Genomic DNA, 27,640 nt, shown 5'->3' on the forward strand with positions numbered 1-27,640 from the left:
GAAGCAGAGGCCTGGTACAAGAGTAAGGTAAAGGAGAGAAAACAGGATGATCTCTGGACCAAAGGAGCGACGCTAACAACACAAACTCTTTACAGTCACTTATTTAAGCAGCTGTAAGAGTTCCCCTGCATAAACATGTCCTGTTACGCTCCAGTTCTAGATTTTGAACTGTACAGAGTAGCTTTTCCAGGACTCAAAGTAACTGTTTTAGCTCTTCTCCCTTTAAGGCAACTTTCTCTTGACTGGCTGCCCCACGCAAAGCTTCTGTGTCTGAGATGAAAACATCAGGAGCATTTGCTCACTGACATCCTGCAGAACCGATGGTTGAAAATAGTCTGAAGCTAAGTGTTTAGAGCAGTCTGTAGTCCATCCATCCATGTATCCAATTCAAGGTGGAAAGGCGGGGTACACCCAGAGAGGTCATCAGTCTATTGCGGGCTAACACAAAAAAGAGACACTTCACACCTGTGGCCAGTTAACCAAACTTGCATGTCTTTGGGCTGTGAGGTGATTCCACAGTACCTGGACAGAACCCACACACGCACAGGAAAAACAGGCAAACATCACACAGAAAGGTCCCGGGCACAATCTTCAGTGCTAACACTGCACGTCCACGATTCCCTCCTTTACATGAAATAATTTTCTTTTGCGGTCCTCGTACCATTCACAGCTATTCTATTTGCAGTTTGACCAAATGTCAGTCCAGGCCAGCCAGTTTGGGGACGAGCTTCGCATCGTGAAGGGAGAGATCGCCGAGCTCAACCGACTGATCAGCCGCCTGCAGAGCGAGATAGAAGCGGTCAAAGCACAGGTATAAGAAGCAACATTAAACTCAGAAAAATGCATTTTAGGTCCCTCGTGGATGATCTCTTGTTCCCTTCCTCTCTTCAGCGTGCCAATCTGGAGAACCAGCTGGCTGAGGCGGAGGAGCGTGGAGAGCTTGCTGTGAAAGAAGCCAAAGCTCGGATCAGAGACCTGGAGGAAGCTCTGCAGAGATCCAAACAGGATATGGCTCGACAGCTCCGGGAGTATCAGGTGAGTCAGGAGAAGACATGGATGGAAAATATAAACTATAAGTAGGAACAAGGGATAGACAAGAAATCATAGAACATAAGTGAAATGAAATTATGTGAAGTGAAACTGATTTTGTCTTCACCTGCAGGACCTGATGAACTTGAAACTGGCTCTGGACATTGAGATCGCCACCTACAGGAAGCTGCTGGAAGGAGAGGAGGACAGGTGGTTATGGTTATTCCATTCAGACTCTACCACTGCAGAGAGTTCACCAGAATATACATCCTTCCAATCCAATAAGAATAAATTGCGAGGGGCTTATGTACAATGTTACTTGCATACTCTTATGTTTGCTGACTCTGACTAAATGTAAACTACTTCATAAACCATTTCTTTATTTATGTATACTCATGGATGGAGTATGCATGGATGTGTGTATCCTTGAGCCTGACTTTCACCATTATGACCATCATTAGGGTCATTTTAGTTCTATGCTTGATTTACTGGAATGAGATTGGCAGTGACATACCGGCACTGAGACTAAGAGTGATTAAATTAAAAATTGATATTATGGATAAAAATATTCATATGATAATTTTGTAAATTAAACAGCTGCACAAAAATGTGACGTTGCTGTAGATGAGGGAATGAAGCAGTGGAGCTAAATTCTTTTTGGATTTTTTTATATACTCTGTTTTTGTTCCTGCACCCAAATTTCCCCTCAGAAAACCTCTGAATACAAAGAAAATGTTGCAATAAATAAAATTTTTTAATTTGTCGGTGTGCCACAATAATAATAATGTAGTTTAAATCTTAAATTAATAATTAGAAACAGTGGAAACAGACAAGGATCTGATTCCAATGGAAAGGTTTTTTGTATTGCTAACACCTACTTCCTGTTTCTCTTTATTGTGTGAATGCTGTAAGGTTCAGCTCTTTCTGCTAATGCTAGATAAACCTTTGTGGTGCTCATGACTTTTATACTTTTTGCTGATAAGCTTTTTTGCAGCTCTTTATTTCCCAGATGAAGCCGGAGATTTATCATCATTTATTCATCCACCCTTTTTCTTCTGCGTATCTAATTCAAGGTCAACGGGGCTATCATACCACACAGAGTGATAATAGAGACATCAGTGAGAACTACACCAGGCTGAAATGAAACAGAATTTAGGTTAATGTTAGGGTAGAGTGCCCTCTACAGGTGGGAATGTGACACCACATGGTTACAGCCCAGGATGGAACAGAAGAGTTAAAGAGTCCACAAAAGTGAAATATAAATAACCTATTTTTCTTTTCTTTGTTTCTTTTTTGCCTCTGAAGACTTGGACAACAGTCTATCCTCAACATCCAGCCCATCTCCAACTACAGTAAGTGTCAAACACTAAGGCAGTTTAGTGTATGAATATGAATGTTTTTATATGACTAAGCCCTTGATGCTCTGGACTGAGAGGTTACATTAATAAAGACAGAGAATTTGTATTTTATGAAATTCTGTCTCACACATCTTCCTGTATTTTTCTTCAGGTTTCTCTTCGAGTACTAAAAGCACTAATGGCTACCAAAGTGCCTCCAGCTCTCCTGCCCCGAAGCTGCTGATAAAGACAATTGAGACCAGAGATAACAGCAGATACAGCATTCACTGAGAGCACACTCACTGGTCCGCTGTGATTTCTAAAAGCTGTCTCTAAATGTGTGAGGGGCTCCACGGGACATTTCCTTACTTTACTTAGAATAATGGAAACACAAATGATGTAAATGACAAAACCGAGTGGGAGTAGTCCTGGGGTATGTTGTTAGTTTCTAATACTGTTAAGGATTTTAATGTGTTTAGTTTAGTGTGCTGAGTAGTCAAGCTTTAATCATATGGGGCTTTGATAACCACTGTGGTAGAGAGCTGTGTTATTTACTGTCTAATATCTACTGAGATTATAAGGTCACTATATTGGACGACTATTGAGTTTAGAGTAGCTGGTTATAAAGAGATTTTTTTTATGCTACTATAAAGAACATTAACTTTCTTTATCTACAGAAGTGGTTTAGTTTGAGGGGGCTAAGTTACTTTTTTGTTGCTTTTAAAAATAAAGTGATCATAAACAAAAATGTTGTAGAGTTTTTATTCTTTCCTGTTTCTGAAACTTTTGTAAAAGCAAAAAAAATCCAAAGTATAACAAACACCATGTTAATCATACATCACATTTGATTTATTTATATTGATGTCTCTGTCGCGTTGCTACACACAGACTCAGCATTTCAGAAGACCCACAAAAATGTGCTATTTTTATACAGTCAGCCCCATCTTCCCCTTTTTCAATGTGATCAAGCATCACTGTTACAAAAGACTAAACAATATTACAACATGAGCATGCACTAGCAGTTAAAATGAATATACCCAGAGTTAACAATATACAGTATCTGAAAATACCAGAGCCCCTGCTGAGGTTAGAGGTTTGTCCCATGGCAAAGTAAAACAAACAACTACATACCTTTCAATCCATCCATCAGGCTTCATCCAGTTTAGGGTCGCTACTTCTAGTAGTTAAAAGTTTGATTCAAAGTTATAGAAGGAAGTTCTGCCACAACACGCCTGTAAACGTCACTATTTTATTACTATGTACATTGAATTTAATATAGATGTTATCCAACACATTAAAAATGCATAGTCAGAATCACAAAAAAGCCACCCATAAGTCAAAATTTCCGGTTATTACAAGGGCTACGTTTTTGACTATTTTACAATCTTTCTTTTAAATTGAGGATCCTTTCAGTCCTCTACATTAAACTTCCGGGGGCGTGGAATGGAACGCAAAAACGTTTTCTATTTTCTATTCCGTATTTAATAGCTTTGCTCGTGTTCAATAAAATACCAATAATTAGTGATGGGTCCAGCAACACTGACGCACCGGCGCATGTATCAAGCTCACAGAGCGAAACCTGTATCGGTGCGTGTGTCGCTTTAAGAAAAAGTCACGTGATCGATACAACTGCTGTATCGCTCATTGCCAACGCTCTAAACCAGGGGTGGGCAACTCCAGGCCCCGAGGGCCGGTGTCCCTGCAGGTTTTAGATGTGTCCTTGAACCGACACAGCTGATTTAAATGGCTAAATTAGCTCCTCAACATGTCCTGAAGTTCTCCAGAGGCCTGGTAACGAACTAATCATGTGATTCAGGTGTGTTGACCCAAGGTGAGATCTAAAACCTGCAGGGACACCGGCCCTCGGGGCCTGGAATTGCCCACCCCTGCTCTAAACTGTGTTTAAAAGGTACCACATCTGCATCTGTCAACGGAATGAGTCGCCACCAAAAAACAAAACAAAATTACTCTCGCAAAGAAACAGATAATACATATCTCTCCATAAAAAATGGAGCCCAAAAGAAAAAGAAAAGTTTCTGCTGTGTGGGATCATTTCGATCTTTTAACTGCAAATAAGGTAACTGTTTATCTGTCTTTGTTTCAGTGTAATCTATCAGAAAAAAACAGCAATGTGACCTGCAGTGTAAAGTATTTATTTCATTTTATGCAGATTAACTTTCGCATCTGTTCTGCGGAGCTTTCTTACGCAAACAAAAGCACCTCCTCAATGTTTAGGCATTACAGAGCCAAACATGAAAATGAGGAGACAAACACACAGGTAGGCCTATATAGACATTGAGCAGCATTATCATCATTTTTTTTCATTAATATATGTTTTATTATTTTGAAATCAAGCATCTGGGAAGACTGTTTTTGACCAGGCAGCCCCTTTTTTTTTAATAAAAGGCAAACCCTTAGTATTGTGGAGAGTGTTGGAGAGAAACATTCCAAGATCAGAGGATCCTTTAACGTACTGGGGGAATAGGAAGACATCATATCCCAACCTTTTCCACCTGGGTTTACAGTTTTTGTGTACCCCAGCTCCATCTGTGCCCTATGAGCGTGTGTTTTCCAAAGCTGAGTTAATGTGTCAAAAACGCAATGGACTGAATGCAAAAACATTGGATAAACTTATTTTTCTGAATAGAAATTTATAATAAACTCTGAGTCAAATACATTTAAATGGGTAATGTTACATTCACAATGCCTTCATTTTAATTTTCATTCAATGTCATTCACAATATATTTTAAAGATGTCTATAATATTTGCAATGTAAAAAATATAAAATGATCCCATGGAAAGTACAATAACTTACAGTGTATACAAGTATGACTAGGTCATTGAATCAGTGTCTGTTGTGAGTCTCAAGTAAGTTGCCTGCAATGATACTTAAGGTCCAGCAGGTGACAGTATGGAGCAAAACAGCAACACCGTGTCGACACAGTTTGGGGAATGTGCTGAAACGCTTCACGAGGTCTCATCTACCCATCACTACCAATAATCCAAATTTAAAATAAATTAATTGAATGTTTTCGGTTGCGCGCTATAAAAAGTGGTTGCCTGGTAACAGCTGAAAGCAAGGAGCCAGAGCGTCTGCTGAGCACGAGCTTTCAGCTTGTGGCAGGGGGTTGGGCGAAAAAGCTCAGGACCGACGCTCCCCTCGCCTCTGATTGGTCTGGGTCGTGAAGTTTTCGCGCCAACGCGCTGCATTGTGGGGGACTGATAACGGAAGTTGTTGTGTCCTGAACAAGTTGGTGGGCTGTGTTATTTGGCAGTGGGAAAGAGGGGCGCTGTGTTTTGGTTTTTAGATTTGAACTCAGGTTGAAATTATACCTGTCGCTGGTGCGGATGCGGGGCGAAGAGTCTTCGGATTCGGAGTCGAGCAGGATGGAGGAGAGCTCGGTGCGGAGGAGTTTGGAGACGTTGTGTCAGGAGCTGAACATGGACGAACAGACGGCCACAGAAGCCATGGACAACTTTACTGCCATATGGAATACATATACTCTGGAGGTGAATAATGTCCTCTAAATAGTCAGTAGCTGTTTAATGAGTCAGACTCCTGCTAAGCTCATTACTGTAGATTAATTTTCATGTGTAGTGAATGCTAGACCCGGACACGAACACAGCAGTTAAAGGGCTCTGTTTTTACTTTCCACGCTGGAGTTGCACCGGTTAGTCGATCGCCACTGTTTATGAACTAATAGTCGTGCTGATTTATTCCTGTGTCAGAGTCACCCCTGGTTTCAAGCCTCTGTAATACAAAAATACTTAATGTCCAAGGGAAGCTTTAGTGCTACAGCAGGTATCAGCTGGATCAAGCTAAATATAGACAATAAAATAAACTAAAAATAGATGAGAGACTAAAGGCAGCGTATATAGATTTATTTGGCATTTACTTTGTTGAGCTGTTGTTGTCATATGTTGTTTATTGTTTGGGTTGCTGTGATGGCGTGAGTTTCTGATAAAGTAGACACTAGAGTAATCATAACATTTTATTTATTGAATGTAACTACTGTCCAGAACCACAGTCTTTGGTCATATCAGGGTTTGGACTGAATAACAAAAAGGGGGAAACGTATTGTTACCACTGACCTTGGTCATGAATTTTTTTATAAACATAAAGACGCTTGACTTGATTATGTCAAGCCTGTTCTTGTATACTAGTGTGGGTGGGTAAAGCTGTGCAGTAATTTAAAGAGTGCTTGTGGTATAGGGATGCACCACTGATGAAATTTTAGATTTTTTTTTAAAATTTACTTAAATGCATAAAATTCATGACAATGTTGTTTATTGAAAATGAAAATGAAAAACAATAAATGGGAATTATTTGAAACCGTGAGTCATGCAAAGATAGCCTACTCCGTGTAACTAATCCATGCTCTTAAACTTTGTTTCATTATTGTGTTCATTTCCTGTTTTTATGCTTGTCTTATTTGTTCTGTAAAGTGTCCTTGAGTGTTTTGAAAGGCGCTTTTAAATAAAATTTATTATTATTATTATTATTATTATTATTATTATTATTAAAACTTAAGTAGAATCCAAAAATTAAAACATGGATAAAAGCAGGAAAGGATATTTTTAAAAAACACAGACACACTCTTATAAGTATGATGTTGATTCCTAATTTATATTTATGAAGCTGTAACAGCAAAATGTTTTCTGATCAGTTTGATGTTTCTTGACTAAAAAGATGAACATGATTGTGCATCACGCAGCTGTTTGATCACAAAGCTTTCTGTTTATGTATCAAAGACAGATGTGTAAATGTTGTGTTGCCTCTGCAGGGAGATGTTGTACACTGGCTGGCATGTTCGCTGTATGCAGCCTGCAGGAAGGGGTCCACTCCCACAGTGGGCAAAGGGCTGATGGAGGGAAACTGTGTCTCGCTGACCAGGATTCTTCGCTCCTCGAAACTCAGGTGAATCTCTATCAGCTCTGCGGGACCTGACTGTGCAGTTTAAGAAAAATGTAGCAACTGATAACGCAGTGAAAACATCAGTTTGCCGAATAAATTATGAGGTGGTAACTTACCTGGTTTTAGATGACTGATGGTGAAGAAAAGACTCAGATTCAGTGTCTTCTTTACAGAAAGTGAAAGATTATCTGTAGAAAAATTTGACCATAAACGATGAATGTTTACAAACTGAAATCCTTTAAAAAGTGTGTTGCAAAATTTCCAGTTATAGTTTTAATGGGAGCCTTTCCTCCATTGTTTTGTGAGTGAACATGTACACTTCTGCTTGTTCTGTCCCTTCCTCAGTCTGATCCAGTTCTTCTCCAAGATGAGGAAGTGGGCCGACATGTCCAAGCTCTCACAAGACTTCAGGCTCCGAATGGAGCGCCTGGAACGCAACTTTGAGGTCTCCACAGTGATTTTCCGCAAGTTTGAACCCATCTTCATGGACATGTTTCAGAATCCGCAGGGAACCGACCCGCCACGGCAACCACGCAGCAGGAAGCACAGGTAACACACACAGAGCTGCTTGTCTAACTCTTGGTTAACATTCTTGTAAAGTTCTGTGTTAAGATTTAAATTTGAAGGTGTTTGCTTTAAATCCCTCTGATGCCTGACTTTGCAGTGCAAATTATATTAAAGTACATTCAATTTGCTTACTATAGATTTAATTTTGTAGTGAATGTATTTTAGAGCTTCATGTAAAGAAGCACCTGAGCAATAATAATAAAGGGATTTTCACTTTATTTAAATGCGTAGTTCCATGCTAAACATGGGCTGTCTTTAGCAGAAGCTTCTATGAATTTCACAAATTCACTTTATTGGTGACTTTAAGCCCAGACAGGACAGGACAGGACGTCCTTTTTAGTCCTAAATTTCACTAATGCTGTAATTGGTTAATTCATGTAGCCGTACGAACATCACAGAGGACAAATTCTCTGAAAAGCTCTCCTGTTTATCTGAGGTACACTTTCCTCCTGTCAACAGCAGCTCATAGAAAGAAAGAACACATTTGATTTTGGACACAGGGTCGTTTTTGTTTTGTTTTTGTTTTTTTATCTCTTTTTTTTTTGTCTCATACCATCTTTGCCTCTGGTTAGTTACTCTGACCACACACTTAGTCACCAGCCGTCAGTCTGGAAACGCAGAGATTTTCTTCTCATTGTCACATTTAGTCAATCCACACAGCATGACCGTGTCCTCTCTCTGGGTCTGCAGGCGGCTGCCCTGTCACATCAGCGATGTGTTCAAGTTCTGCTGGACTCTGTTTGTCTACACTAAAGGTACCCACAACTAAGCTTGAAAGGACACTTTACATTTTCAAATAACTGATTTCACAAATAATTATGTGCTGAATTTTTTTCTCAGTTTTAGTTTCTTTAAATACAGCTACTAAAATAAAACTAAAACACTCTAATTATTAATTACAGCCGTGATATATGATGTAACTGTGTTTCTGTTTGTGAAGGGAACTTCCGTATGATTGGGGATGACCTGGTGAACTCGTACCACCTGCTTCTCTGCTGTCTGGACTTGGTGTTTGGAAATGCTCTGCTCTGTGCCAACAGGAAAGACCTCATCAACCCGACGTTCAGAGGTGGGGGGCCTGTGTGGTTGTCTCAAAGCGTTTTCAGACTAATTGCAAGACCGATTTCAGTTATGTGTTATCTTTTCCAGAATGCATTCCCAGAAAGCTCTACATTGATTAACTCCTGAGGTTTTTGTTTCCTAAACAGCTGATCATTGTTTACACTTTTACAGCTGTGATCAGAAATGTTACATCAGGGCGATTAAGCACAACATGACAAATTCCTTTTATATGATCAGTGTTTACGTTTGTACAGTGAGACACTGATTAGCTTCTCGGGAAATTCAGATTTTGGGGAATAAACTCTGAGCAGCTGAGGATCACAAAATTTAAAATCAGGTTTTATCAAGCAGAAAACGTTATCTTAGGATCGAGTAGCTCAGAGTTTTCACTAAACCTGCTTTTTGGAACAGGCTCTTGTTGCTCCAGTACCTGCACAGTACATTGGTTTATTTGTGTGTCTGTGTGCAGGTCTGCCTGCTGCGTACCGTGCTGATGGACATATTTCCTCTGATGAGCCTCCTCCATGCGTGTTGGAGAGATTGTGCGAGCTCCACGACGGGCTGGTGGTGGAGGCGAAAGGCATCAAGCAGCACTACTTCAAACCTTACATACAGAAGCTGTTTCAGAAACAGGTGCATTCACTTTATCCTAAACACATGCATACATGTGTTTACTCATTACAGTTCTTTTCCAGCTTTTTTCATTATTTATTTTTGTTTCCCTCCAATCTGCTGCTACCTCACATTTCTCACCAATCAGATCCTGAAAGGTCACGATGAGCTTTTGACTGAACTCTTGGATCCTCAGAACTTCATCGATAACAAGTGAGCAACAAGAGAACAGAAAACAGCTTGTGCTCTTCCCTCTTCTTTCTGTTTTAGAAAAGTAGATCAATTTATGTGTGTGTTTGCAGTAAAGCCATAAACAGGGAGTATGAGGAGTATGTGCTGACGGTGGGAGACTTCGATGAGCGAGTGTTTCTGGGAGCCGATGCCGACGAGGAGATCGGAACTCCAAGGAAGATCGTTCAGGAGCCACCTGCCAGCCAACAGCTGCAGCAACATGTGGAGAAGGTAAACACACACCATTAGCAACACACACTGAAGGTATAATCACAAAGAAAATATTTGAAACACCTGCCAGAAAATACCAGGTCACCAGTAAATCAAACATAAGACTGAGGAGAAAAAGTGATTTTCGATTTAAATAATCGAGGTTTTTATAATAAAGTGCGAGGTGAATGCAAAATCCATTTGATAAAGTTTGTATTAAAGCAACAGTTATTGACCAATGTTGGTAAATTAGTAAGAAAATAAAAGGAGTAACAGGAAAGCCATTGCTTTTACTTTTAATGTAGTTTAAATAAATAATAAATAGGCCCAGCCCAGGATGAACTATTTTGTCTTTAAGGTCGGATTTAAAAGCAGCCAATAAAGGAGTAGATCTGATATGAAGCAGCAATCTAAAGCTCAACTACAAAAAGTGTGATCCTTCTTTGATTCAAACCTGGATCAGCGAACTCAATAAAAAGTCACAGAGATGGGGAAAAAAAACCATTGTGGTGTTACTTAAAGGAAATTTACTCTCTCCCTCTCTCTATGCAGTCTGCCTCTCTCGCCCCCTCCACCCCTCTGACCGGACGAGTGTACCTGAAGGAGAAGGACCTGCTCGTCACTCCCGTCTCCTCGGCAACACAGAGTGTCAGCAGGCTGCAGAGCATGGTGGCTGGTTTAAGGACGGCCCCCAGTGACCATCTGATGCAGATCTTCAAGTCAGTCTTTTTTCTTCTTTATTTTGTCTTTGCAGAACTACAGCACCAGTGAAATGGTGTCCAAACTTCAGACTCGTACTGTACTTATCTTGAGCATAAAAATAGTGAAAGGAATATATTTAAATTAGAGGAGAAAGACTGTATACTGTAGATTTAACAGTGTGGGTAAAGAGTAGAGGAAAAATGAGAAAAAGTGATTCAATCGTGCTCGTTAGTCTTTAGTTTTATGAGTAAAATTGTTTGACTCAGTCATTTTTAGTTTTTCTGTCAGGGTGTTTTGAGCAGGACTCTTTGATCCCCACCTCCTCTTGTCTGTAGAGTTTTTGAACTTTGTGGTGGGAGGGGTCAGAGCAATGTGGGGCATGTGCATGTAGTAGGAGTTTCTTAAATTGTTTATGAAATGCTACCATATGTAAGTTTCACCAGCAGCCTGTTCCTACTCTACCAGTTTGGACTCCAGTTGCTAGCTAATGAACTCAGTGTAGCAGGAAATGAACCGGTTTGTTTTGGTGTGATTGTGCCAGGAGGATTAGGATATCTGTTATCAGCTGCAGGGTAAGACACTGAAGCTGCGGTCCATTGTACTACACAATGAAAAGTGTCATTACTCAGCTGAATGATACTGTAGATCACTACAACATCACCCTGATTAGTGAGCCTGCAGGTAGGGAAATGATATGCTAATATTAGCATATGCTAATGCTAATATTAGCATATGCTAATGCTAATATTAGCATATGCTAATGCTAATATTAGCATATGCTAATGCTAATATTAGCATATGCTAAAATGCTAATATTTATTATTATTATTATTAAGTATTTAATATTTAGTGGCAATTCATGTATCATTTAAGAGAAGTAAAAAAACAATAAGAGTTTGAATATTTGTTAAATGGACTTTAAGCATTCAGGTACCATGGATCTAGTTTCATATTTTTCTGAATTATTAAAAATCCTCTGAACATTTCTTTTGAGTCACAGTTACATCCTCCAGTAGATGAAAGCACGAGACATAACCAAGAATAACATAAGAGTTTACAGAAACAAATGTTTCAATAATGCGCTTTTCATAAGACGCATGATCCTGAAACCAGCATCACTCAGTCCCTTTGTGGTGTTTTCTAAACTCAATAATGTAAAAACATTTGTTTTGCCTTTGTTCTTGTTGAAGGTCCTGCTCCAGAGATCCCACAGAGTCCATACTGACCCGGGTGAAGACACTGGGACAAACCTTCAAAGAACATTACACCAACGACTCGGAGGACACGCCCGGCTCTCATATAGGTAGAACACCGATGGTGGTTTGAGGAGAGGTGTCTTCAGTTTTTAACAGACGAGAGGTTTTTGGTGATGACTAATGGAATCTCAATGTTGTGCACTTTTCTACTCCGATCACTGAATCATTTTTCTGCAGTATGAATTAAAATAGTATTAGTATTAATTAAACTATGCTGGCTGTCAGACTCACCAAAATCCCTGTAAAGCATGAATGCATGTGTGTCTTTTGTTCCAGACTTTGCAGAGAACCGTTTAAAGCTGGCTGAGATCCTCTACTACAAGATCCTGGAGAACGTCATGGTCCAGGAGACCAGACGGCTGCCTGGCAGAGACATGAGCGTAAGCAGCAGTCAGAGTGTGTTTCATACAATAATGAGCCACTCGCACACTACAAGTCATTTTTACTATCCTACCTCAACGTAGATTGTTCTCCACACAGCACTGACATCATTCCTCATCTGATGAGGCCTGTGTGTATAATTAAATATACATTTATGTTGTGTAGTAGCATCAGACTCAAAGTGTTTCTCACTCATATGTCAGTCACAAAAATGATTATGCAGTTGTCAACTTCTGGATGAGATGCACGGATTGAAGACGCAGCTAATTTATATCGAGCACCCCCAAAACCCGGGCAGCAAGCCAGACTGTAGTGAAAACACAGAAGAATGCTAACACAGATGTCTGTAGAGTCTCTGGCTCAAGTTTAAAGGTGTGTTTGTGTTGTCAGGTTTTGCTGGAGCAGGATATCTTCCACTGTTCGCTGATGGCGTGCTGTCTGGAGGTGGTGCTGTTCGCCTACAGCTCCCAGAGGACCTTTCCTTGGATCATCAGTGTCCTCAAACAGGCTCCTTTCTACTTCTTTAAGGTAATAGACACTTAAAGCACACACACACACACACACACACACACACACACACACACACACACAACCTTTGCTGAATAAAGGGTTAAAAAAATTCTAGACCACTAAAATCAATATCCATCTGTGTTGCATCTGCTTAAAGTCATTAAACCAGATGCAGTACAGATGTTTAAATGAACAGCTCCTGTTTCCGGATTGATGAGTAAATAAAACCTGTCTTCTCCCCAAGCAGTTTGGGGTTTTATCACCACTCTGGATTCACTTAGTGTGTGTTTGTGTGCACAGGTGATCGAGGTGTTTATCCGCTCCGAGGAGGGCCTGTCCAGAGACATGGTGAAACATCTGAACTCCATCGAGGAGCAGGTTCTGGAGAGCAGGGCGTGGACGGCAGACTCTGCCCTGTGGAGCGCCTTGCAGGCTGCAGGGAACAAGGTTCCCACAGTGGAGGAGGTGAGAGGAACACACATAATCCATAATAATTATAATATTGATAAAAACCTCCAAACTGTCTAGAAATACCAGTTCTATCAATGTGATTTGCATAATTTGTCTCTAGAGGCTCAAATAGAAATTTTAATAAACATAAAATGTCTCAAGTCTAATTTTTTATCATAAAGAGGATGAGTCCCATAAACACGATACTGGTGAAGACTATGAGCCCAAGAGGCAAGTGAAGAAAGATTTACAGAGGAAATCACTGAAGCTATTAGACTCATTTCCAGCCTCATAATTTTGTCTTTGGACTCTACTGGAGCAGCTTTGCATGAATCACGTGTGCAAAGCTGAGAACTTGGTGCAGCTCCTGAGTTCATCAATTAAATGGGGGAAAAATGCTACTTATTCTGTAACTGTCAACTTTCAGGTTGAAAAAACATTTACCATTCATATCATCCACAAATATGAATTTGTCTGAATCACACCATGAAATTTCTCTCTTAGATAATACAGTATTAGATAAGAGCATATCAGATTCAGGAAGTTGGGAGTGCACAGTGCAGTTAAAACTCATAACTAACAGGTGGGTGTGTCACTCTAATTGATATGAAGAGCCAAGAGTAGGAAAGAAAAACATGTAAAAGTCTGTTTAGAGAAGTCTTCAATAAACACTAAACCTCATCTTTTTCTGCAGGTGAATTTTTCCTCCAGTCTTGACACAGGTTCTGCTTCTGCTTCTGGATCTTGTTCTGTCAGTGGAGGGCAGTCCCACCTGCCCATGGTGGCCCTGTCACCAATCATCCATCCCCGCATCAGGGAGTTCAGGTCCGGCCTGGGCAGCGCCCGTAAAGGTGGGTCTCTAAGCCGGGCGGGTCTTCAGGTTGTTTTTGTAACTTAATGTTAAATTTTTTGTTTTCTCTTCACCTCTTCCAGATGTGCCTCCCTCTCCGCTGTCCGTACATGACAGGTACAGCTCTCCTGCAGCTGGCAGCGCGAAACGACGTCTCTTCGGTGACGACCCACCAGCTCCGTCACCAGGCCTGCACGCCGGCTTAAGCCCAATGTCCTCTCCAGCAAAGAGGCTGACCTTTGGCACAAGCAGCACCCTGAAGATCGCAGGACAGGGGACACAAACCACCGTCCTGAGTATCCCACTGCCAGGTGCTTACGCCTTACACCGTTCCTGTTTCACTGTTGTCATGGTTGCATCATCAGCCAAAACAGGATAAAATTACATATTTTTTATTTATTTATTTTTTTAAACCTCCCTGGTACTGAATAAGCTGAACTGCCACCAAAAACAGAGACTTGGAGCACTCGCATTTGCATTTCTTTACACAGTATTCAGGCTCCATACAGAAGAAGGTCAAACTGAGACAGTGTTAGTACCTTGCTCTGATGCTGGACATGGATTTAAGCCTCTATCCCCGACATGCTGATAGTTTTCTTTGCTAAAATAAGTCCACATAAACGTTCAGGCAGTTGGTTTTTCCTGCTAAACATCTGTTTGTGGGAATATCTGCAGGTACAAATAACACTGACCGCACCATCACGCTGATCCCGGTTCAGGCGTGTGATTCTTCTGCTCCCATCACGGCTCAGTTCCTGCTGACCGCCTCCCCGAGCCGGCCCGCCGCCGTTGCCATGACCTCTGATACCCAAGCAGGAAATGGACGACCGAGACGCACTGGATCACTCGCTCTCTTCTTCAGGAAGGTACGGACTGTGAAAGGAGGGTGACATTTTAAGACAGGCTGGTTTCATAAAAATCTCTAGTTATAAATTTAAGAATTTAGAATTTGATATTTTTATGTTTCTATAACCTGATCACTCTACTCTCTTTGTCTGGGAAAGAAACATGTTAATAAATAAACCTTAAAATGTGCAGAACATAATACAGGTTTCAGTTTAGATGATAAACATCCCACTAGAGCTACAACTAGGGATGCAACGATGCCCGTTTTTTCAATCCGATACGATACCGATACTTGGATCTGAGTACTTGCCGATACAGAGTACAAAAACCGATACTTCTACCACACACACACACACACACACACACAAATGCAATGAATTGGAAGACAGGTTTTATTTTATTCTCTGCCGATAATAAATAATATCTTAATAAAAATGACCACAAAAAAATTTCAAGCGAAAAATAAGCACTTCTGTTAAATTATTGCAGAGTCTCCACATTGTAATTTAACAAAATATCACTGAACTATTGGCACTGTCTCGAGCTTTCAGAATAATAAATAAACACTTCTGTTTATTTATTATATTTCATATCGCAGCTTGAGTATGCTGAGAAGAATCCTATGTTTTCCACGACCGGCATTGGCTGGTCATCCAGAGCGATAAAATGAGTCAGAGCCTCTGTTATTTTAACTGCCTGTGGATTTTCTCTTGACATTTTTCTTCGCTTTTCCAAAACCTGAGTTAAAGTTGGCTGTTCCACACTGCTGACATTTTGTTTAGCCTAGCTACAGCAGCCTCCAGTTTCTCTTTTTTATCTGGAGCCGCCAGTCTCACTCGCCTAACCCTGTGCCTGTTTAGCACAGGATGTCCCCCTAGTGGCCAATCTAAAAAACTACAACAGAAATGACAAGCCACCCTCTGATTAATGAAATAAGTTGGTATCGGTTCATGGTATCGTTTAACTTTTGCGAGTATGAGTACACACACATTTTACAGTATTAGCCCCGATACCAGTATCGGTATCGGTGCATCCCTAGCTACAACCAACAATTCAGATTTAATCTCTTGAGTTCTTTTTCCTCCTTCCCGCTCAAAAATTTGTATTTTTGTTCACATAAAATGTCTCTTTCAGATCTTTGATCAGTCCTTTGTATGTCATGCATTACACTGGTGGTTAGAGTAATACAGTTTCATTCCCTCTGAATATGAAGATAAGTAAGAAATAAATACTTTTCAGTTTTAAGATGTTTACTCGAGTAACATGAGCTGCATTAGCCACTGCCCTCCATACATACATTTATCTTTGACATTTTATTTTTCTACTTGTACAGCAGCTGGAAACGATGAATTATGAAATTTGCAGGACGTATAAATCTCGCCCCTCTGCCCTTGCAGGTGTATCACCTGGCTAGCGTACGTCTGAGGGATTTGTGCGTGAAGCTGGACATCTCGTCCGATCTGCGAGGGAAAATCTGGACTTGTTTCGAGCACTCTCTGGTCCACTGTACTGATCTGATGAAGGACCGGCACCTGGACCAGCTGCTGCTGTGCAGCATTTACATCATCTCCAAAGTGAGAACACGGAGAAAAGCTTCACATTTAATTAAGAAGAACGTACGGCAGCTGTTTTTAAACCGCCTGAGGCTGCTGCGCGGGCTTGCTGGGAAATGTCTTTCTGGCATTTTAACACTTTTCTAATTTCTCAATCATGATTTTTCTCCTCGGAGGAAATGTGTTTCTGACAGCTGCTGTGACCAGCGACCTGTGCAGGGAAACGAGGCTGAGTCAGCCTGAGAAAAGCAGACAGTTTATTCACGAAATGTTATTCTTTAGCTGCCTTCTGTAAGTAAATGTTTAGCAGAACAGACAGCAGATTAGATTATACCGTTAAACAGAAACATGAAATATTTATGTTGTGTCTGCAGTGAAAGGAACGTTTTTCCGTCGCTGTCATAGCAGCAGGTGAAGCCTTCATACACTACATGTAGCTTCCAGGTGTGCCTTATACCTGCCATCTTCCTAACAGCAACATGATTTATAACCACAACAAACACTTTGCTGCTGACTTTCTGGTCTTGGTCAGTAGGTGAAGTTCTCACTGACTACAGATGAAGCTGCTTGTGTACGTCATGGTCCCATTAAGTCAAAGATGATGATACAGCTGCTTTACGTTGTGATTGAAAGTGGTCAAATCACCATGTTAGAGTTTTGCTTTAAAATTGTCTGGCATGTCCATGTTTTCACCAATTCCTTTATTTAAGTGCAGTATAGATTCTTCGATAGAGAATACATTTAATACATGCAGGCTGTTACTAACCAAATGAAGCCCAGCTGAAAGTTTGAGCAGCATCAACTGTGTGTCACATCATCGCAGCAGTGTGTATGTATCCTGTTCATTTGTTCTTTTTATAATTGAGCCCAAGTTTCTTTTCCACTGCTGGAAATTCAACTACTAGAACAAAAGAAACATGTGCTTGTAGTAGAGGTAAGGATACCTGACTTTAGAATCACCAGTAATGCAGACGCTGCACCGGTCCGTCGTGGTGAAGAGGGAGCTGAGTGTAAAAGTGAAGCTCTCAATTTACCGGTCGATCTACGTCCCTACCCTCACCTATGGCCACGAGCTGTGGGTAGTGACCGAAAGAACGAGATCGCGGATACAAGCGGCGGAAATGAGCTTCCTCCGCAGGGTGGCTGGCCTCTCCCTTAGAGATAGGGTGAGAAGTTCGGCCATCCGGGAGGGGCTCAGAGTAGAGCCGCTGCTCCTCCACATCGAAAGGAGCCAGCTGAGGTGGTTCGGGCATCTGACAAGGATGCCTCCTGGGCGCCTCCTGGGTGAGGTGTTCCGGGCATGTCCCACCGGGAGGAGGCCCCGGGGCAGACCCAGGACACGCTGGAGAGATTATATCTCTCGGCTGGACTGGGAACGCCTTGGTGTTCCCCTGGATAAGCTAGAGGAGGTGGCTGGGGAGAGGGAGGTCTGGGCCTCTCTGCTTAGGCTGCTGCCCCCGCGACCCGGCCTCGGATAAAGCGGATGAAGATGGATGGATGGATCTTTTGACTCCTTCTTTCCTTTCTTGTAGATCACCAAAGAGACTCACACCTTCCAGGACATCATGAAATGTTACCGCAGCCAGCCGCAGGCCAACAGCCACGTGAGAAACCCCTTTAACACAAGCTAATTACCGATTCTCTTAATCAGTACTGTTATGTTTAGGGATGGGTATCGTTTAGGTTTTATCTGATACCGGTGCCAAACCGGTACTTTTGAAACGGTGCCGGTGCTTAAATGGTTCTCAAACCGGTGCTTAAAGAATGGAGAACACAAAATTGGTCCAAAAACCTCTCATGTTCAGCTGTTTTTTTTGTAAAAAGATAACAATGTTAGCCTTTTCTGCAGCTATGGGGCATATATGGTATCACTCTGGGCTGGAAGCAGCTTAAACAATGGAAAAAACACAAACTTTGTCCAAAAACCTCTCATGTTTAACTGTTTTCCACTTTTTCTTTGGTCATTTTAGCCTTTTTGGCCAGGGTGAAGGGAGTATCTGCCATCAAACAAGAAGACAGCCGCATGTAGCTATGATGATGTTTGCTAGTTCACCTTACATGCATTAATGTAATAACGTGGTTAGCCTACTCAACGTAAATTATACACGAACAACATTAAGCTACTCACGCAGAGAAGAACGGCTGCTGCTGCATCATCATCCTCATCATTTCTGCTACACTGGCAGGACGAGGGGCCAGGACTCTCCTCTTCAGCTTTTTGGGGGATGTTGCTAACTCCGGGTCGATAACAGGCACCACACCTGCAGTAGATGCGCTCGGTGTGAGGTCTCGCAGCAAGCTATCAAATACGGCGCATTTTTCGGCTTTTAAAAAAAACGCTATGCGTCGCCAGGTGTTTCATCAGATTTGAGGTGTTACCTCCTTTGACAGTATCACAGTATCAGCTTAAAGCACTTGTTGCAGCTGCTGAGTTTGCATCTTTTGCTGTGAAGTACAGCCAGACTTTTGACCGCTTCACCTTGGGCGTTTTTAATCTGTAGCTCTGCTCTAAAAGAACGTACGTACCTGGACCCGCCTACTATCCCCGGAAATGTAAAATGATTGGCTAGAATCTAAAGTGTATCACATCTCAGGGAAAAAAAGCACCGAAATAAAGCACCGAAATGTGCGCTGCTTTTCGGTCTGGTTACTACCGTTTATGTCAGAACCGGTGCCATCATGGCACCGGATACCGGTACCCATCCCTAGTTATGTTTGTAGAGGCTCCACTCTTACACTCTGTTTATACATGTAGGTGTACCGCAGCGTCTTACTGCGTCGCACTCCCAGAGAGCAGGTGGCTGATGAAAACATGGAGGTGGATCCTGTTTCGGGTGGAGAATGTAAGCTCTCACAGACATGTTTCATAATGACTTCCTTTAATGTAGCATCAAAGCAGCAGTGTTTATTGGCAGCTGTATTTCATGAACATTTTTAATCAGTTGTTGCATTTAAAGACTGGCAGCATCTTCTGCACAGCAGTTTGTCATATCTGAATTTAACCTTTTAAGATGTTTGAGGTTAGTCAGGGATTCTCTCTTTATTATTTATTTATGTGTTTTTACACGCTGAAAGCTTCAGGTCAACTTTTTACAGATGGCGCTCTGAGGGCTGACACGTTATCCATCTTTTTTATGCTTTTCATCAGACATATCGTCTATAGTGTTATCTTCAGGGGAATAAAAATATACATGTATTAGCTGAGAACATCCATCTGTGTGTATTCTACCACCTCCATCTCCCCCAGCAGCCGACACTCATGCTGTACAACCATAAAACACTGCAGTAGATAAATCTGACTAAGACCTGGAAACTGTCTCAACTGAGCTCCTCCTTCCAGACACCGTCCATAGGAAGTACACTGGTCACTGCCCACAGCTGAAGCTGTCTGGCTTCACTCTCCCCTCACTCATGAACAACACCCAGCTAGACTTCATCTCCTCTACCTAAAGCACCTACTCCTTCCTCCCCACCTGGATCAGGCAGTTCCCCCTTTTCCAGCTGAGAACCTACAGCCTTAGATTAACCAAGAGAAATGCTAATTAGCTTTAACATTATTTCAGTTATGGTCCCATATTAGGACTCATCAGAGGGGATTTGACCAGTCTAAGGCTACGTTCACACAGCAGGCAAAAGCGCATCAAATCCGACTTTCTTGACCCTATGCGACCCATATCTGATCATGGTGTGACAGTGTGAACGGCACAAATCCGATATTTTCAAATCCGATCTGGGTCACTTTCGTATGTGGTACTGAATCCGATACATATCCGATGTTTCAGAAAGCAACTGCTGTTTGATGGTCATATCGCATTAAATCTGTCTTTTACGTCACCGACACAAGACAGACGCCAATTATCAGCATCGGAGAAGACATCGCGAACGCTTTCTGGCCATCCGGTGAAACAGTTGGGAAGACAACGTTGGAGAAACGTGAACATTTTATTTGTACTGTATAATCTGCAGATTCTGACGGAAATCTGCAACTATCCTTTGAAGCAGCGCTCCTCTAAAACAGCAATAAGGATCATTATTAGGTTATTTACATTATTATGTAAATAACAAAATAACTTAAAGAAAAAATTGGGAAACGTAAAATCCGAAGTCTTTATATTAAGGTCATCAGTCAAACAATACTGTTGCTCTGGGTCTAAACAGAGCGCGTTGTGTGTGACGTCTTCTTTTGCGCATGCGGGCCGCTTTGAGCGTTCACACTAGAGTGCGTTTGCTGTCGCATTTTATTTGTAGTGTGAACGAGCAGACAAGAAAATCGGATTTGATCAAAAAATCGGAATTGAGCATTAAGACCTGCAGTGTGAACGTAGCCTTAGTCTGGGGCACGAGTGCTTTGAAAATATGCACGAAAACGTCCCAATAAAGAAAGAAATAGAGAAATAACAAAGTTGTTTTAATACATGAGGAAAAACACGACATCGAGTGTGATCAGACCGAAGGAGGAGATACTAGAGCTTGTGTTATGCCACCCAAAGTAAAAAATTGATTCAACCCACTATTTGGTTATGACAGGAAGAGGAAACAGTGGAGGGAAATTAACGATGTAGTTAGGTGATAGAAAAGCAGGACTTTAAGCAGCTGATGATATGAGGAAGGAAAAAGTGGAGCTCCATATTTGATAAATTACTCAAAACCGTTGATTTGCTTTTCTCTTCAGCTGCAGAGAAAACCAATCAGCACTCGGGAGACTTAAACTGCAGCCAATCAGGAGGGGAGGAGGAGCGTGGTGACCTCATCCAGTTTTACAACACCGTGTACGTCCTGAAGATGAAGAGCTTTGCTCTGCGATACGCCACCAGCGATAACCGGGTACGCTCCTGCCGTTACCTGTCTCCGAGGTGATGAGATTACTGCGTGGGTGAATGTTTGTTCTTGTTTGACGTGGCTGTGTCGGCTCCTCCAGGCGGACGCTCCTCCTCTCTCTCCGTTTCCGTCGGTCCGGGCTCAGCCTCTGTCTCCTCGCCGGATCTCTCAGCGACACTCGCTCTACGTCTCCCCTCACAAGAACTCAGCAGGCTGTCTCACGCCGAACTCCTACACCTACAGGATAAACAGCAGCCCGTCTAAGGCAAGAACACACTGTCGCTCACACACGGCGCCAAAGAGTCTCTGTAACAGGACCGGGCTGTATCGATGAAACACAATCTGCCGTTAGCTCTATAAGGTTGTAAAGGACGGCACATCCATTGAAGACTCTGAGTCAAATGGATGAAACAGTTCTGTGCTTTATAGCTGTTGTATCACTCGGCCTGATTGGGGCACAGAAATGTGTTGTTTTCCACTTTTCTCTGAAGTGTCTGTTGTTCAATGTTGTTTAACTTCCCAAAACTTTTTAGTCATCTTTTTCGATTCACATTGTAGTGATGATTATATGCAGGCGCTTCTAATATTCTTGTGACAACTGAATTTATAGTTGGGGTCTCTCCCCTTTCAAAATAAGTGCCCAGAAGCATTTCAAAGATGGCTGCAGAGTGGTGGGATTTGCTTCTAAAAGACTGTTGTATTTAACCGTTTCAGCCGAGTAAGGTCCTGTAACTCCTTAACTGTTGATAATTTTAGTCTAATTTAAATCTTGGTCTCATCAGTGTAATCAGTCATCATCTAGAACAAAGTCTTAAAAAGATTTTGGGTCAGTGAAAAGTGTTGATGGCCTGTAGAAACGTGTTTTAAACACTCTGCTCAGGACACAAGGTTTTGTACTAGTTTGTTGTCGTTATCAATAGCCGTTTGTGTGTTGGGAGGATGTTAAGAGCTCTGATGTACAGCTGGGACATAAACCCAGATTTACAAAAATCCTTCCAGGAAAATATCCTCTACAGATTAGATTTAAAAAAACAAAAACATTTATCATTCATATCATCCACAAATATGAATTTGTCTGAATCACACCCTGAAATTTCTCTCTTTTTTTTTTAATCTGAAAGTGTTAGATAATACAGTATTAGAGCAGGTCCCAGATTCAGGAAGTTGGGAGTGCACAGTGCAGTTAAAACCAAGGTTATTATCGTTAACGAAAACTAACGAAATAACAAAAACTAGAAGTGAAAAAACATTTTCGTTAACGGAAATAAAAATAAAAACAAAAACAAAAAAGGAAAACTAACTAAAACTGTAATGAGTGTTCACAAAACGAACTAAAATTAACTGAATTTATAGCAAAAATGTGTTTAGTTTTCGTTGATGTGTGCGTGTCATACAATAGTCAAGGGTGAAAATGAAGTTTCGTTTCCAGATTTTTTTCTTGCTGTGTCTCATTATGCCAGCAGGTGGCAGCACGTTAGTCGAGTCGTCTGTGTTGCTGCTCCGTCCTCGCGCAGAATCATGTCAGGAAAAGTTGGAAGAAAGCGCCAGAGTCCAATTTGGGATTACTTTGAATATGACTGTGTTTTGGATAAAGCAAGTGTCTTGTAGTGGAAAGAGACAAATTATGAGGGACATTTCTAAAGGGAAAAAAATCCCACAAACCTTAAAGTGCACTTGAAAAGCTCACACAAGAAGGCTAACCTAGCTTAGCTTGAGAAGGTAAGGGAGCACACTCAACCCTCATCCCCAGAAAACAGAAGCTAACCCCAGGCAAGGCAGCGTGATGCATCCCGAGACAACAGGACGGGGATATCTACACAACTGTGTGAGTCAATTACCTTAAAAAAGTTTATCAATTCACTTGAACCACAATTACGAACACCCGGTGCTGCGAGAGTTAATAGTCTCATTGGGGCCAAGATATACATTTTATAGTTGCCTGGTATCAATGGTTGTTCATCTGCCTTTATTTATTTATTTAAAGAACCCATAGGTGGGAATGTGAGTTGTCTGTCTCTGCGTGTTAGCCCTGCGACAGACAGGCGACCTGTCCAGGGTGCAGTATGGTAGCTGGAATAGCAACATACCCAAGGATGAGCAGAATGACTGATATGATGAAACTGGGATTTTGTTACACTTAATTATTGCAAACACAACTAAAACTATAACTGAAACTAATCAAAACTAAACTGAAACTAAGGATTTTCAAAAAAATAAAAACTAAACTAAACTAGCAAACAATTGGTAAAAACGAATTAAAACTGATATAAAATTGAAAATCTGAAGTCAAAACTAAATAAAAATAAAAACTAATGAAAATTGCAAAACTATTAAAACCCTGGTTAAAACTCATAACTAACAATAATACACTATAAAAATAAAATGGAAGAAATACTTCAGTGTGTCCTTTCCTCTCTGCAGGAGCTGTCAGACATCAACCGGATGATCCGGCAGGGCTGCGTGAGCAGGAAGAGAGCCTTCAACATGGAGGGGGACGTCATGATGTCGTCGGCATGCGACTCCCCGAGTAAGAGGGCGTGTCCGGAGAACGGCAGCAGCCCAGATGTGCTGCTGAAGCGCCTCCAGGACGTCGTGTCGGAGCGGCAGAGTCACTGATGGGCCGACAGAGGGACAGAAACTCAAACCTGAAACTCTGCCAGGAAAGTAATGAAGCATTAAGATTAACGGCTCCTCAGGTTCAAAAAGAAAAATCCAGCGACACACACAGACGTGTTTGATTTCAGGAAACCTAAAGCTAAGGCGCCTGTTTTATGTCTCACATTTGATTTTAATCCAAGGGCACAAGACACCGAACGCACAGCAATATTGATGCTTTTATTGTTTTATCCACAGCAAGTTGTAGTTCTGCTTCCTGTCTGTCAATCACATTGTTTGATCCACATCACGAAACAAAACTCACACAAGAGGCGAAACGCTCACTGAGCGTTACGTCTTTGCACAGAGGTGCTTGTTATATTCATGTTCAATCCTCGGTGTGACTCACGTTCAGTTCCTTTCAGTTTTAATCCCGCCCCTGTTTAATTTAATCAACCAATCCGCTTGAAACAGAGGTCCCGTTTTTGATCTTTGAACTTTTAATCGTTCTGTTGCCTCCACTCAGACTTACTGCCAGTTTGTCCTAGTGGCCACCTGTGGTATTGCACCTGAAATTCCACAGGGAAAGGGTTTTTGTTTTCACGCAAACCTCTGGGGAAAAAAAAGATGTGTAATGAGGTCGGTTTTAATTGTTCCGGTTTTAAATTTTGTTGATGGAGGGATTAATGTTTCTAAAATCGTTCCTGTGTGTGCTTAGATACATGTAGATCCCAAATCGGTGCTTACACGATGCATCCCTGCTGCCGCCGTCTTATTCAGGAGGTCTGACTGACTTTGGATCGCATTATTATACTAAACAGCAAAGTTGTTTTTCAGCTCTGTGGTGTTCCAAAGAAACAGATGCTAAATCAAAGCACCAATTATATATTTATTTTATTATTTTTAAACAGATTTTACTGTTTGAGAAACATGTTTGATTAGATAACAATAAGTAATCCTTCCTCTAATCTGACTTTTTGTTTAAATCAATGTCCTGGCATTATAATAAGCTAATGTTGGCTTATGTCAGGAAGGATAAACACCTTTTATAATACTATTATGAAAGCTGTGCTACAAGTCTTATTATGACATATAAAAGATGTTAACTGGCTCGTCAGCTGCGATCATCCTAAATTACCCGGTCGAGCGTTAAAAAGTTAAATATGTAGCTGGATTGTGGCTATATAAATATGTTAACCTGCACTGCGTTGTTCACATAACTGCGGATTTGTGTGCAGATTCCTAAAAGATAAAGTCGGAAGACTATCGTGAGACTGAATCCCTCGTCTGCAACTTTCATGTAAAGTACTTGACAGGAAGATAAACTGGATTCAATGCTGGAGAAGTCCCACTTTTATATTTGACATCAAAACAGAGCTGAAAATAATCAGCTATGATTCTAAAATTTGAGTTAGCATTTGTAACTGCTTGAAAATCAGTTGAAATTTCAGCAAATTCTGATGATTTTTAATTCTGCATAGGTCTCTTCCTTCACAGACGTAAAGCATTAGAAGCCCAGAGCCTCCTGAACAATATGGCGGCCTTGTTCTTGCAGTGCTTCGCTCAGTAACAGCGATCGGTGTAGCGTGTAGCCAAGCGGTAACTTGTCATCCTCAGGCGAGCGTGAGGCATCTCCTCAGTATATCCACGGAGTCGTTCACAGTCGCAGTTTCCACCTAAAAACAGACAAACTGTGGACTCTGCCTGTAAACTGAACCGTAAGCTGATGGTGATCGTCTCATTTATTACAGTCGCCAGCTGAGCATCACATGCAGCCAGCTTGATGACATGTCTGGGGTCAGACGTTGGTCTTTAAGCAGCTGTAGTAACAGATTTTGCTGTTTGCGTGTTTGTGACTCAGCACTTTAAAACTCTCCTTTCATACTGCAGGAATTATCTTTCTTTTTTTTAACAGACTCAAATAATATTTGATATTTGGAGTATCTAATCATCCACACCTCTCATACATGATTTCCAAAACAAACCAAACATAAACACCTTCTCTTCTTTCAGAGAAATCTGATGTAAACACTTTTTGATTCAGAGAGCCTTTATACATGAGTTTTCAGGGTCAGACCTCTCAGCCTGTCTGTGTTGGTGCCTTTTTTGTACATATGCAAATAAATAACAGTATTAAGGAAAATGAAACACAGAAGTATCTGAAACCTTCTTCAGATGTCTGAAATAGTCGAAAGTCTAAACCGTGTGTCGTTTCCTTGAGATGATGTCTTTCACTACACTTCCTGCAGATGTCTCCTCTTTGTTTGGAGGCTTGATTTCTGTGGAGAAAACGTCTTTTATTAGTTTTAATGTTTCTATTATTTTGTGGTTTTGAACCATGTTGTGCTGTAATTACAGGTGTTCTGCTCGGCCGAAGCAGCGTTTTTGTACGCAGGTGTGTAGTATCTACACTCGATTTTATTCTATGATGTGTTAGAAATCAGTCTCTCAGCTTCTACCTACCATGGCTTTTTCATAATTGCTAAAAAAAAAAAAAGTTTTGTAAAATAAACATTTAAAAGGTGTTGACTTGTTTTATGGAAGGCCTTAAAAACTGATCGATGGGCGTCGCCCATCAACTTCAGCGATATTTGTATTTTCTACAAATAGTCAAGTTTTGTATAATAAAACTCGTCATTGTGAAATTTAGCTTTCATGTGTCCCGCTTATTTCATTTTTTTATTTTCTTTGGTGAAAATATTTTTAAAAATAGGTTAAAGGTGAATTCTTGACTTTTCACATCACTTGGGGAGGGATCAGTACCATGAAGGTCCTGGGTGAGTGGCCACCGGGCTGCTGAGGCCTTTCTGTGTGGAGTCTCCCTGCACCGCCGTTTTCTCCGGCTTCTCCCACAGTCCAGACCTGATGTTAGGTTAAGTGGCCCGAGGACAGCTGGGATAGGCTCCAGCCTTCCTGTGACCCTAAATTGAATAAGTAGAAGAAGAGGGATGGATGACTGGCTAATGTAAGTTGAGGCTTCTGAAAACCACTAAATGGCCCGTGTGGTGAGGTTCCACTGGTCAGGAAGTGACCACACTTCAACTGTTATTTGGTAGATTCAGTTTTATTCTGTAACTCAAGACATCACTTGTTCACTTTTTCTGTTTTCATATATTCATTGTGATTTTCTGATGATTTTCTGAGATGCGCCGCATTTTTCTTCTTTGTCCTCCGGGCTCGCATGCTGAGACGATGTCTGGCATCTTGATCGGCTCTAAAGTGAACACCGCAGGCCGGGCACTTTAGGTAAAAGCCAGACTTTACAAATGCCTGTGAAAGCAGAAAAGACTGTCGTCATAGGTTAAGTGCTGGCTGCCCACTCTTTTCTGAACAGGGAAGATTTTGAGTCAACACCAAACCGCACGCTGTGCAGATTTCAGCAGAACTCAGAGAAACTACTGCAAAGAAAAGGAAAGACGGGGGAGAATGTAGTTCTTATGGAGTGACGCTGGCGGGGGTCTTTTTTTGTGCAGAGGAGAATATAACAACGTGACTCACTTTGAGTCTCAAAGGGAAAAAAAGTGTATATATTTCCATGAGATGAACCAGTTCGTCAAAGGATGGCTACCAAACAGAAAAGCAGCTGAAATAACCGTTCAGGCTCTTGTTCTGTGCTTTGCGCCTTGTTTTTAATTCCATTTATGGTGGTTTCTCTTTGACAGACCTTGACAATCATAAATCTATCATCTCTTCAAATTCCTGACTGGGTTAAATG

The 27,640-nt window shown here is 41.3% G+C and overlaps 2 protein-coding genes across 2 annotated transcripts in view; both read left to right on the forward strand.

Annotated features, from left to right (window-relative positions):
* LOC146517836 (intermediate filament protein ON3-like) overlaps positions 1–3,158 on the forward strand; it is a 10,825-nt gene extending 7,667 nt beyond the window's left edge. Inside the window, exons 5-10 of the mRNA XM_085161312.1 lie at positions 1–27; positions 686–811; positions 892–1,035; positions 1,163–1,239; positions 2,335–2,381; positions 2,539–3,158. The exon at positions 1–27 is cut by the window's left edge and continues 138 nt beyond it. Of these exons, the coding sequence (XP_085017438.1) occupies positions 1–27; positions 686–811; positions 892–1,035; positions 1,163–1,239; positions 2,335–2,381; positions 2,539–2,657 (540 nt within the window). The 3' untranslated portion in view covers positions 2,658–3,158. The remainder of the gene's footprint in view (positions 28–685; positions 812–891; positions 1,036–1,162; positions 1,240–2,334; positions 2,382–2,538) is intronic.
* Positions 3,159–5,495: 2,337 nt separating this feature from the next.
* rbl1 (retinoblastoma-like 1 (p107)) lies at positions 5,496–26,574 on the forward strand. The gene is made up of 22 exons (XM_085161308.1): positions 5,496–5,877; positions 7,152–7,285; positions 7,628–7,831; positions 8,540–8,604; positions 8,790–8,918; positions 9,381–9,544; positions 9,672–9,736; positions 9,826–9,985; positions 10,517–10,683; positions 11,857–11,969; positions 12,199–12,302; positions 12,694–12,831; positions 13,114–13,278; positions 13,958–14,114; positions 14,197–14,424; positions 14,789–14,979; positions 16,357–16,533; positions 18,045–18,116; positions 19,268–19,355; positions 21,185–21,336; positions 21,431–21,595; positions 23,752–26,574. The coding sequence occupies exons 1-22, from the start codon at positions 5,716–5,718 to the stop codon at positions 23,944–23,946; spliced, it is 3,195 nt and encodes a 1,064-aa protein (XP_085017434.1). The 5' UTR covers positions 5,496–5,715; the 3' UTR covers positions 23,947–26,574.
* The last annotated feature ends 1,066 nt before the right edge of the window (positions 26,575–27,640 follow it).

The sequence above is a fragment of the Neolamprologus multifasciatus genome, chromosome 5 (assembly GCF_963576455.1).
Source record: "Neolamprologus multifasciatus chromosome 5, fNeoMul1.2, whole genome shotgun sequence".
Taxonomy (NCBI): domain Eukaryota; kingdom Metazoa; phylum Chordata; class Actinopteri; order Cichliformes; family Cichlidae; genus Neolamprologus; species Neolamprologus multifasciatus.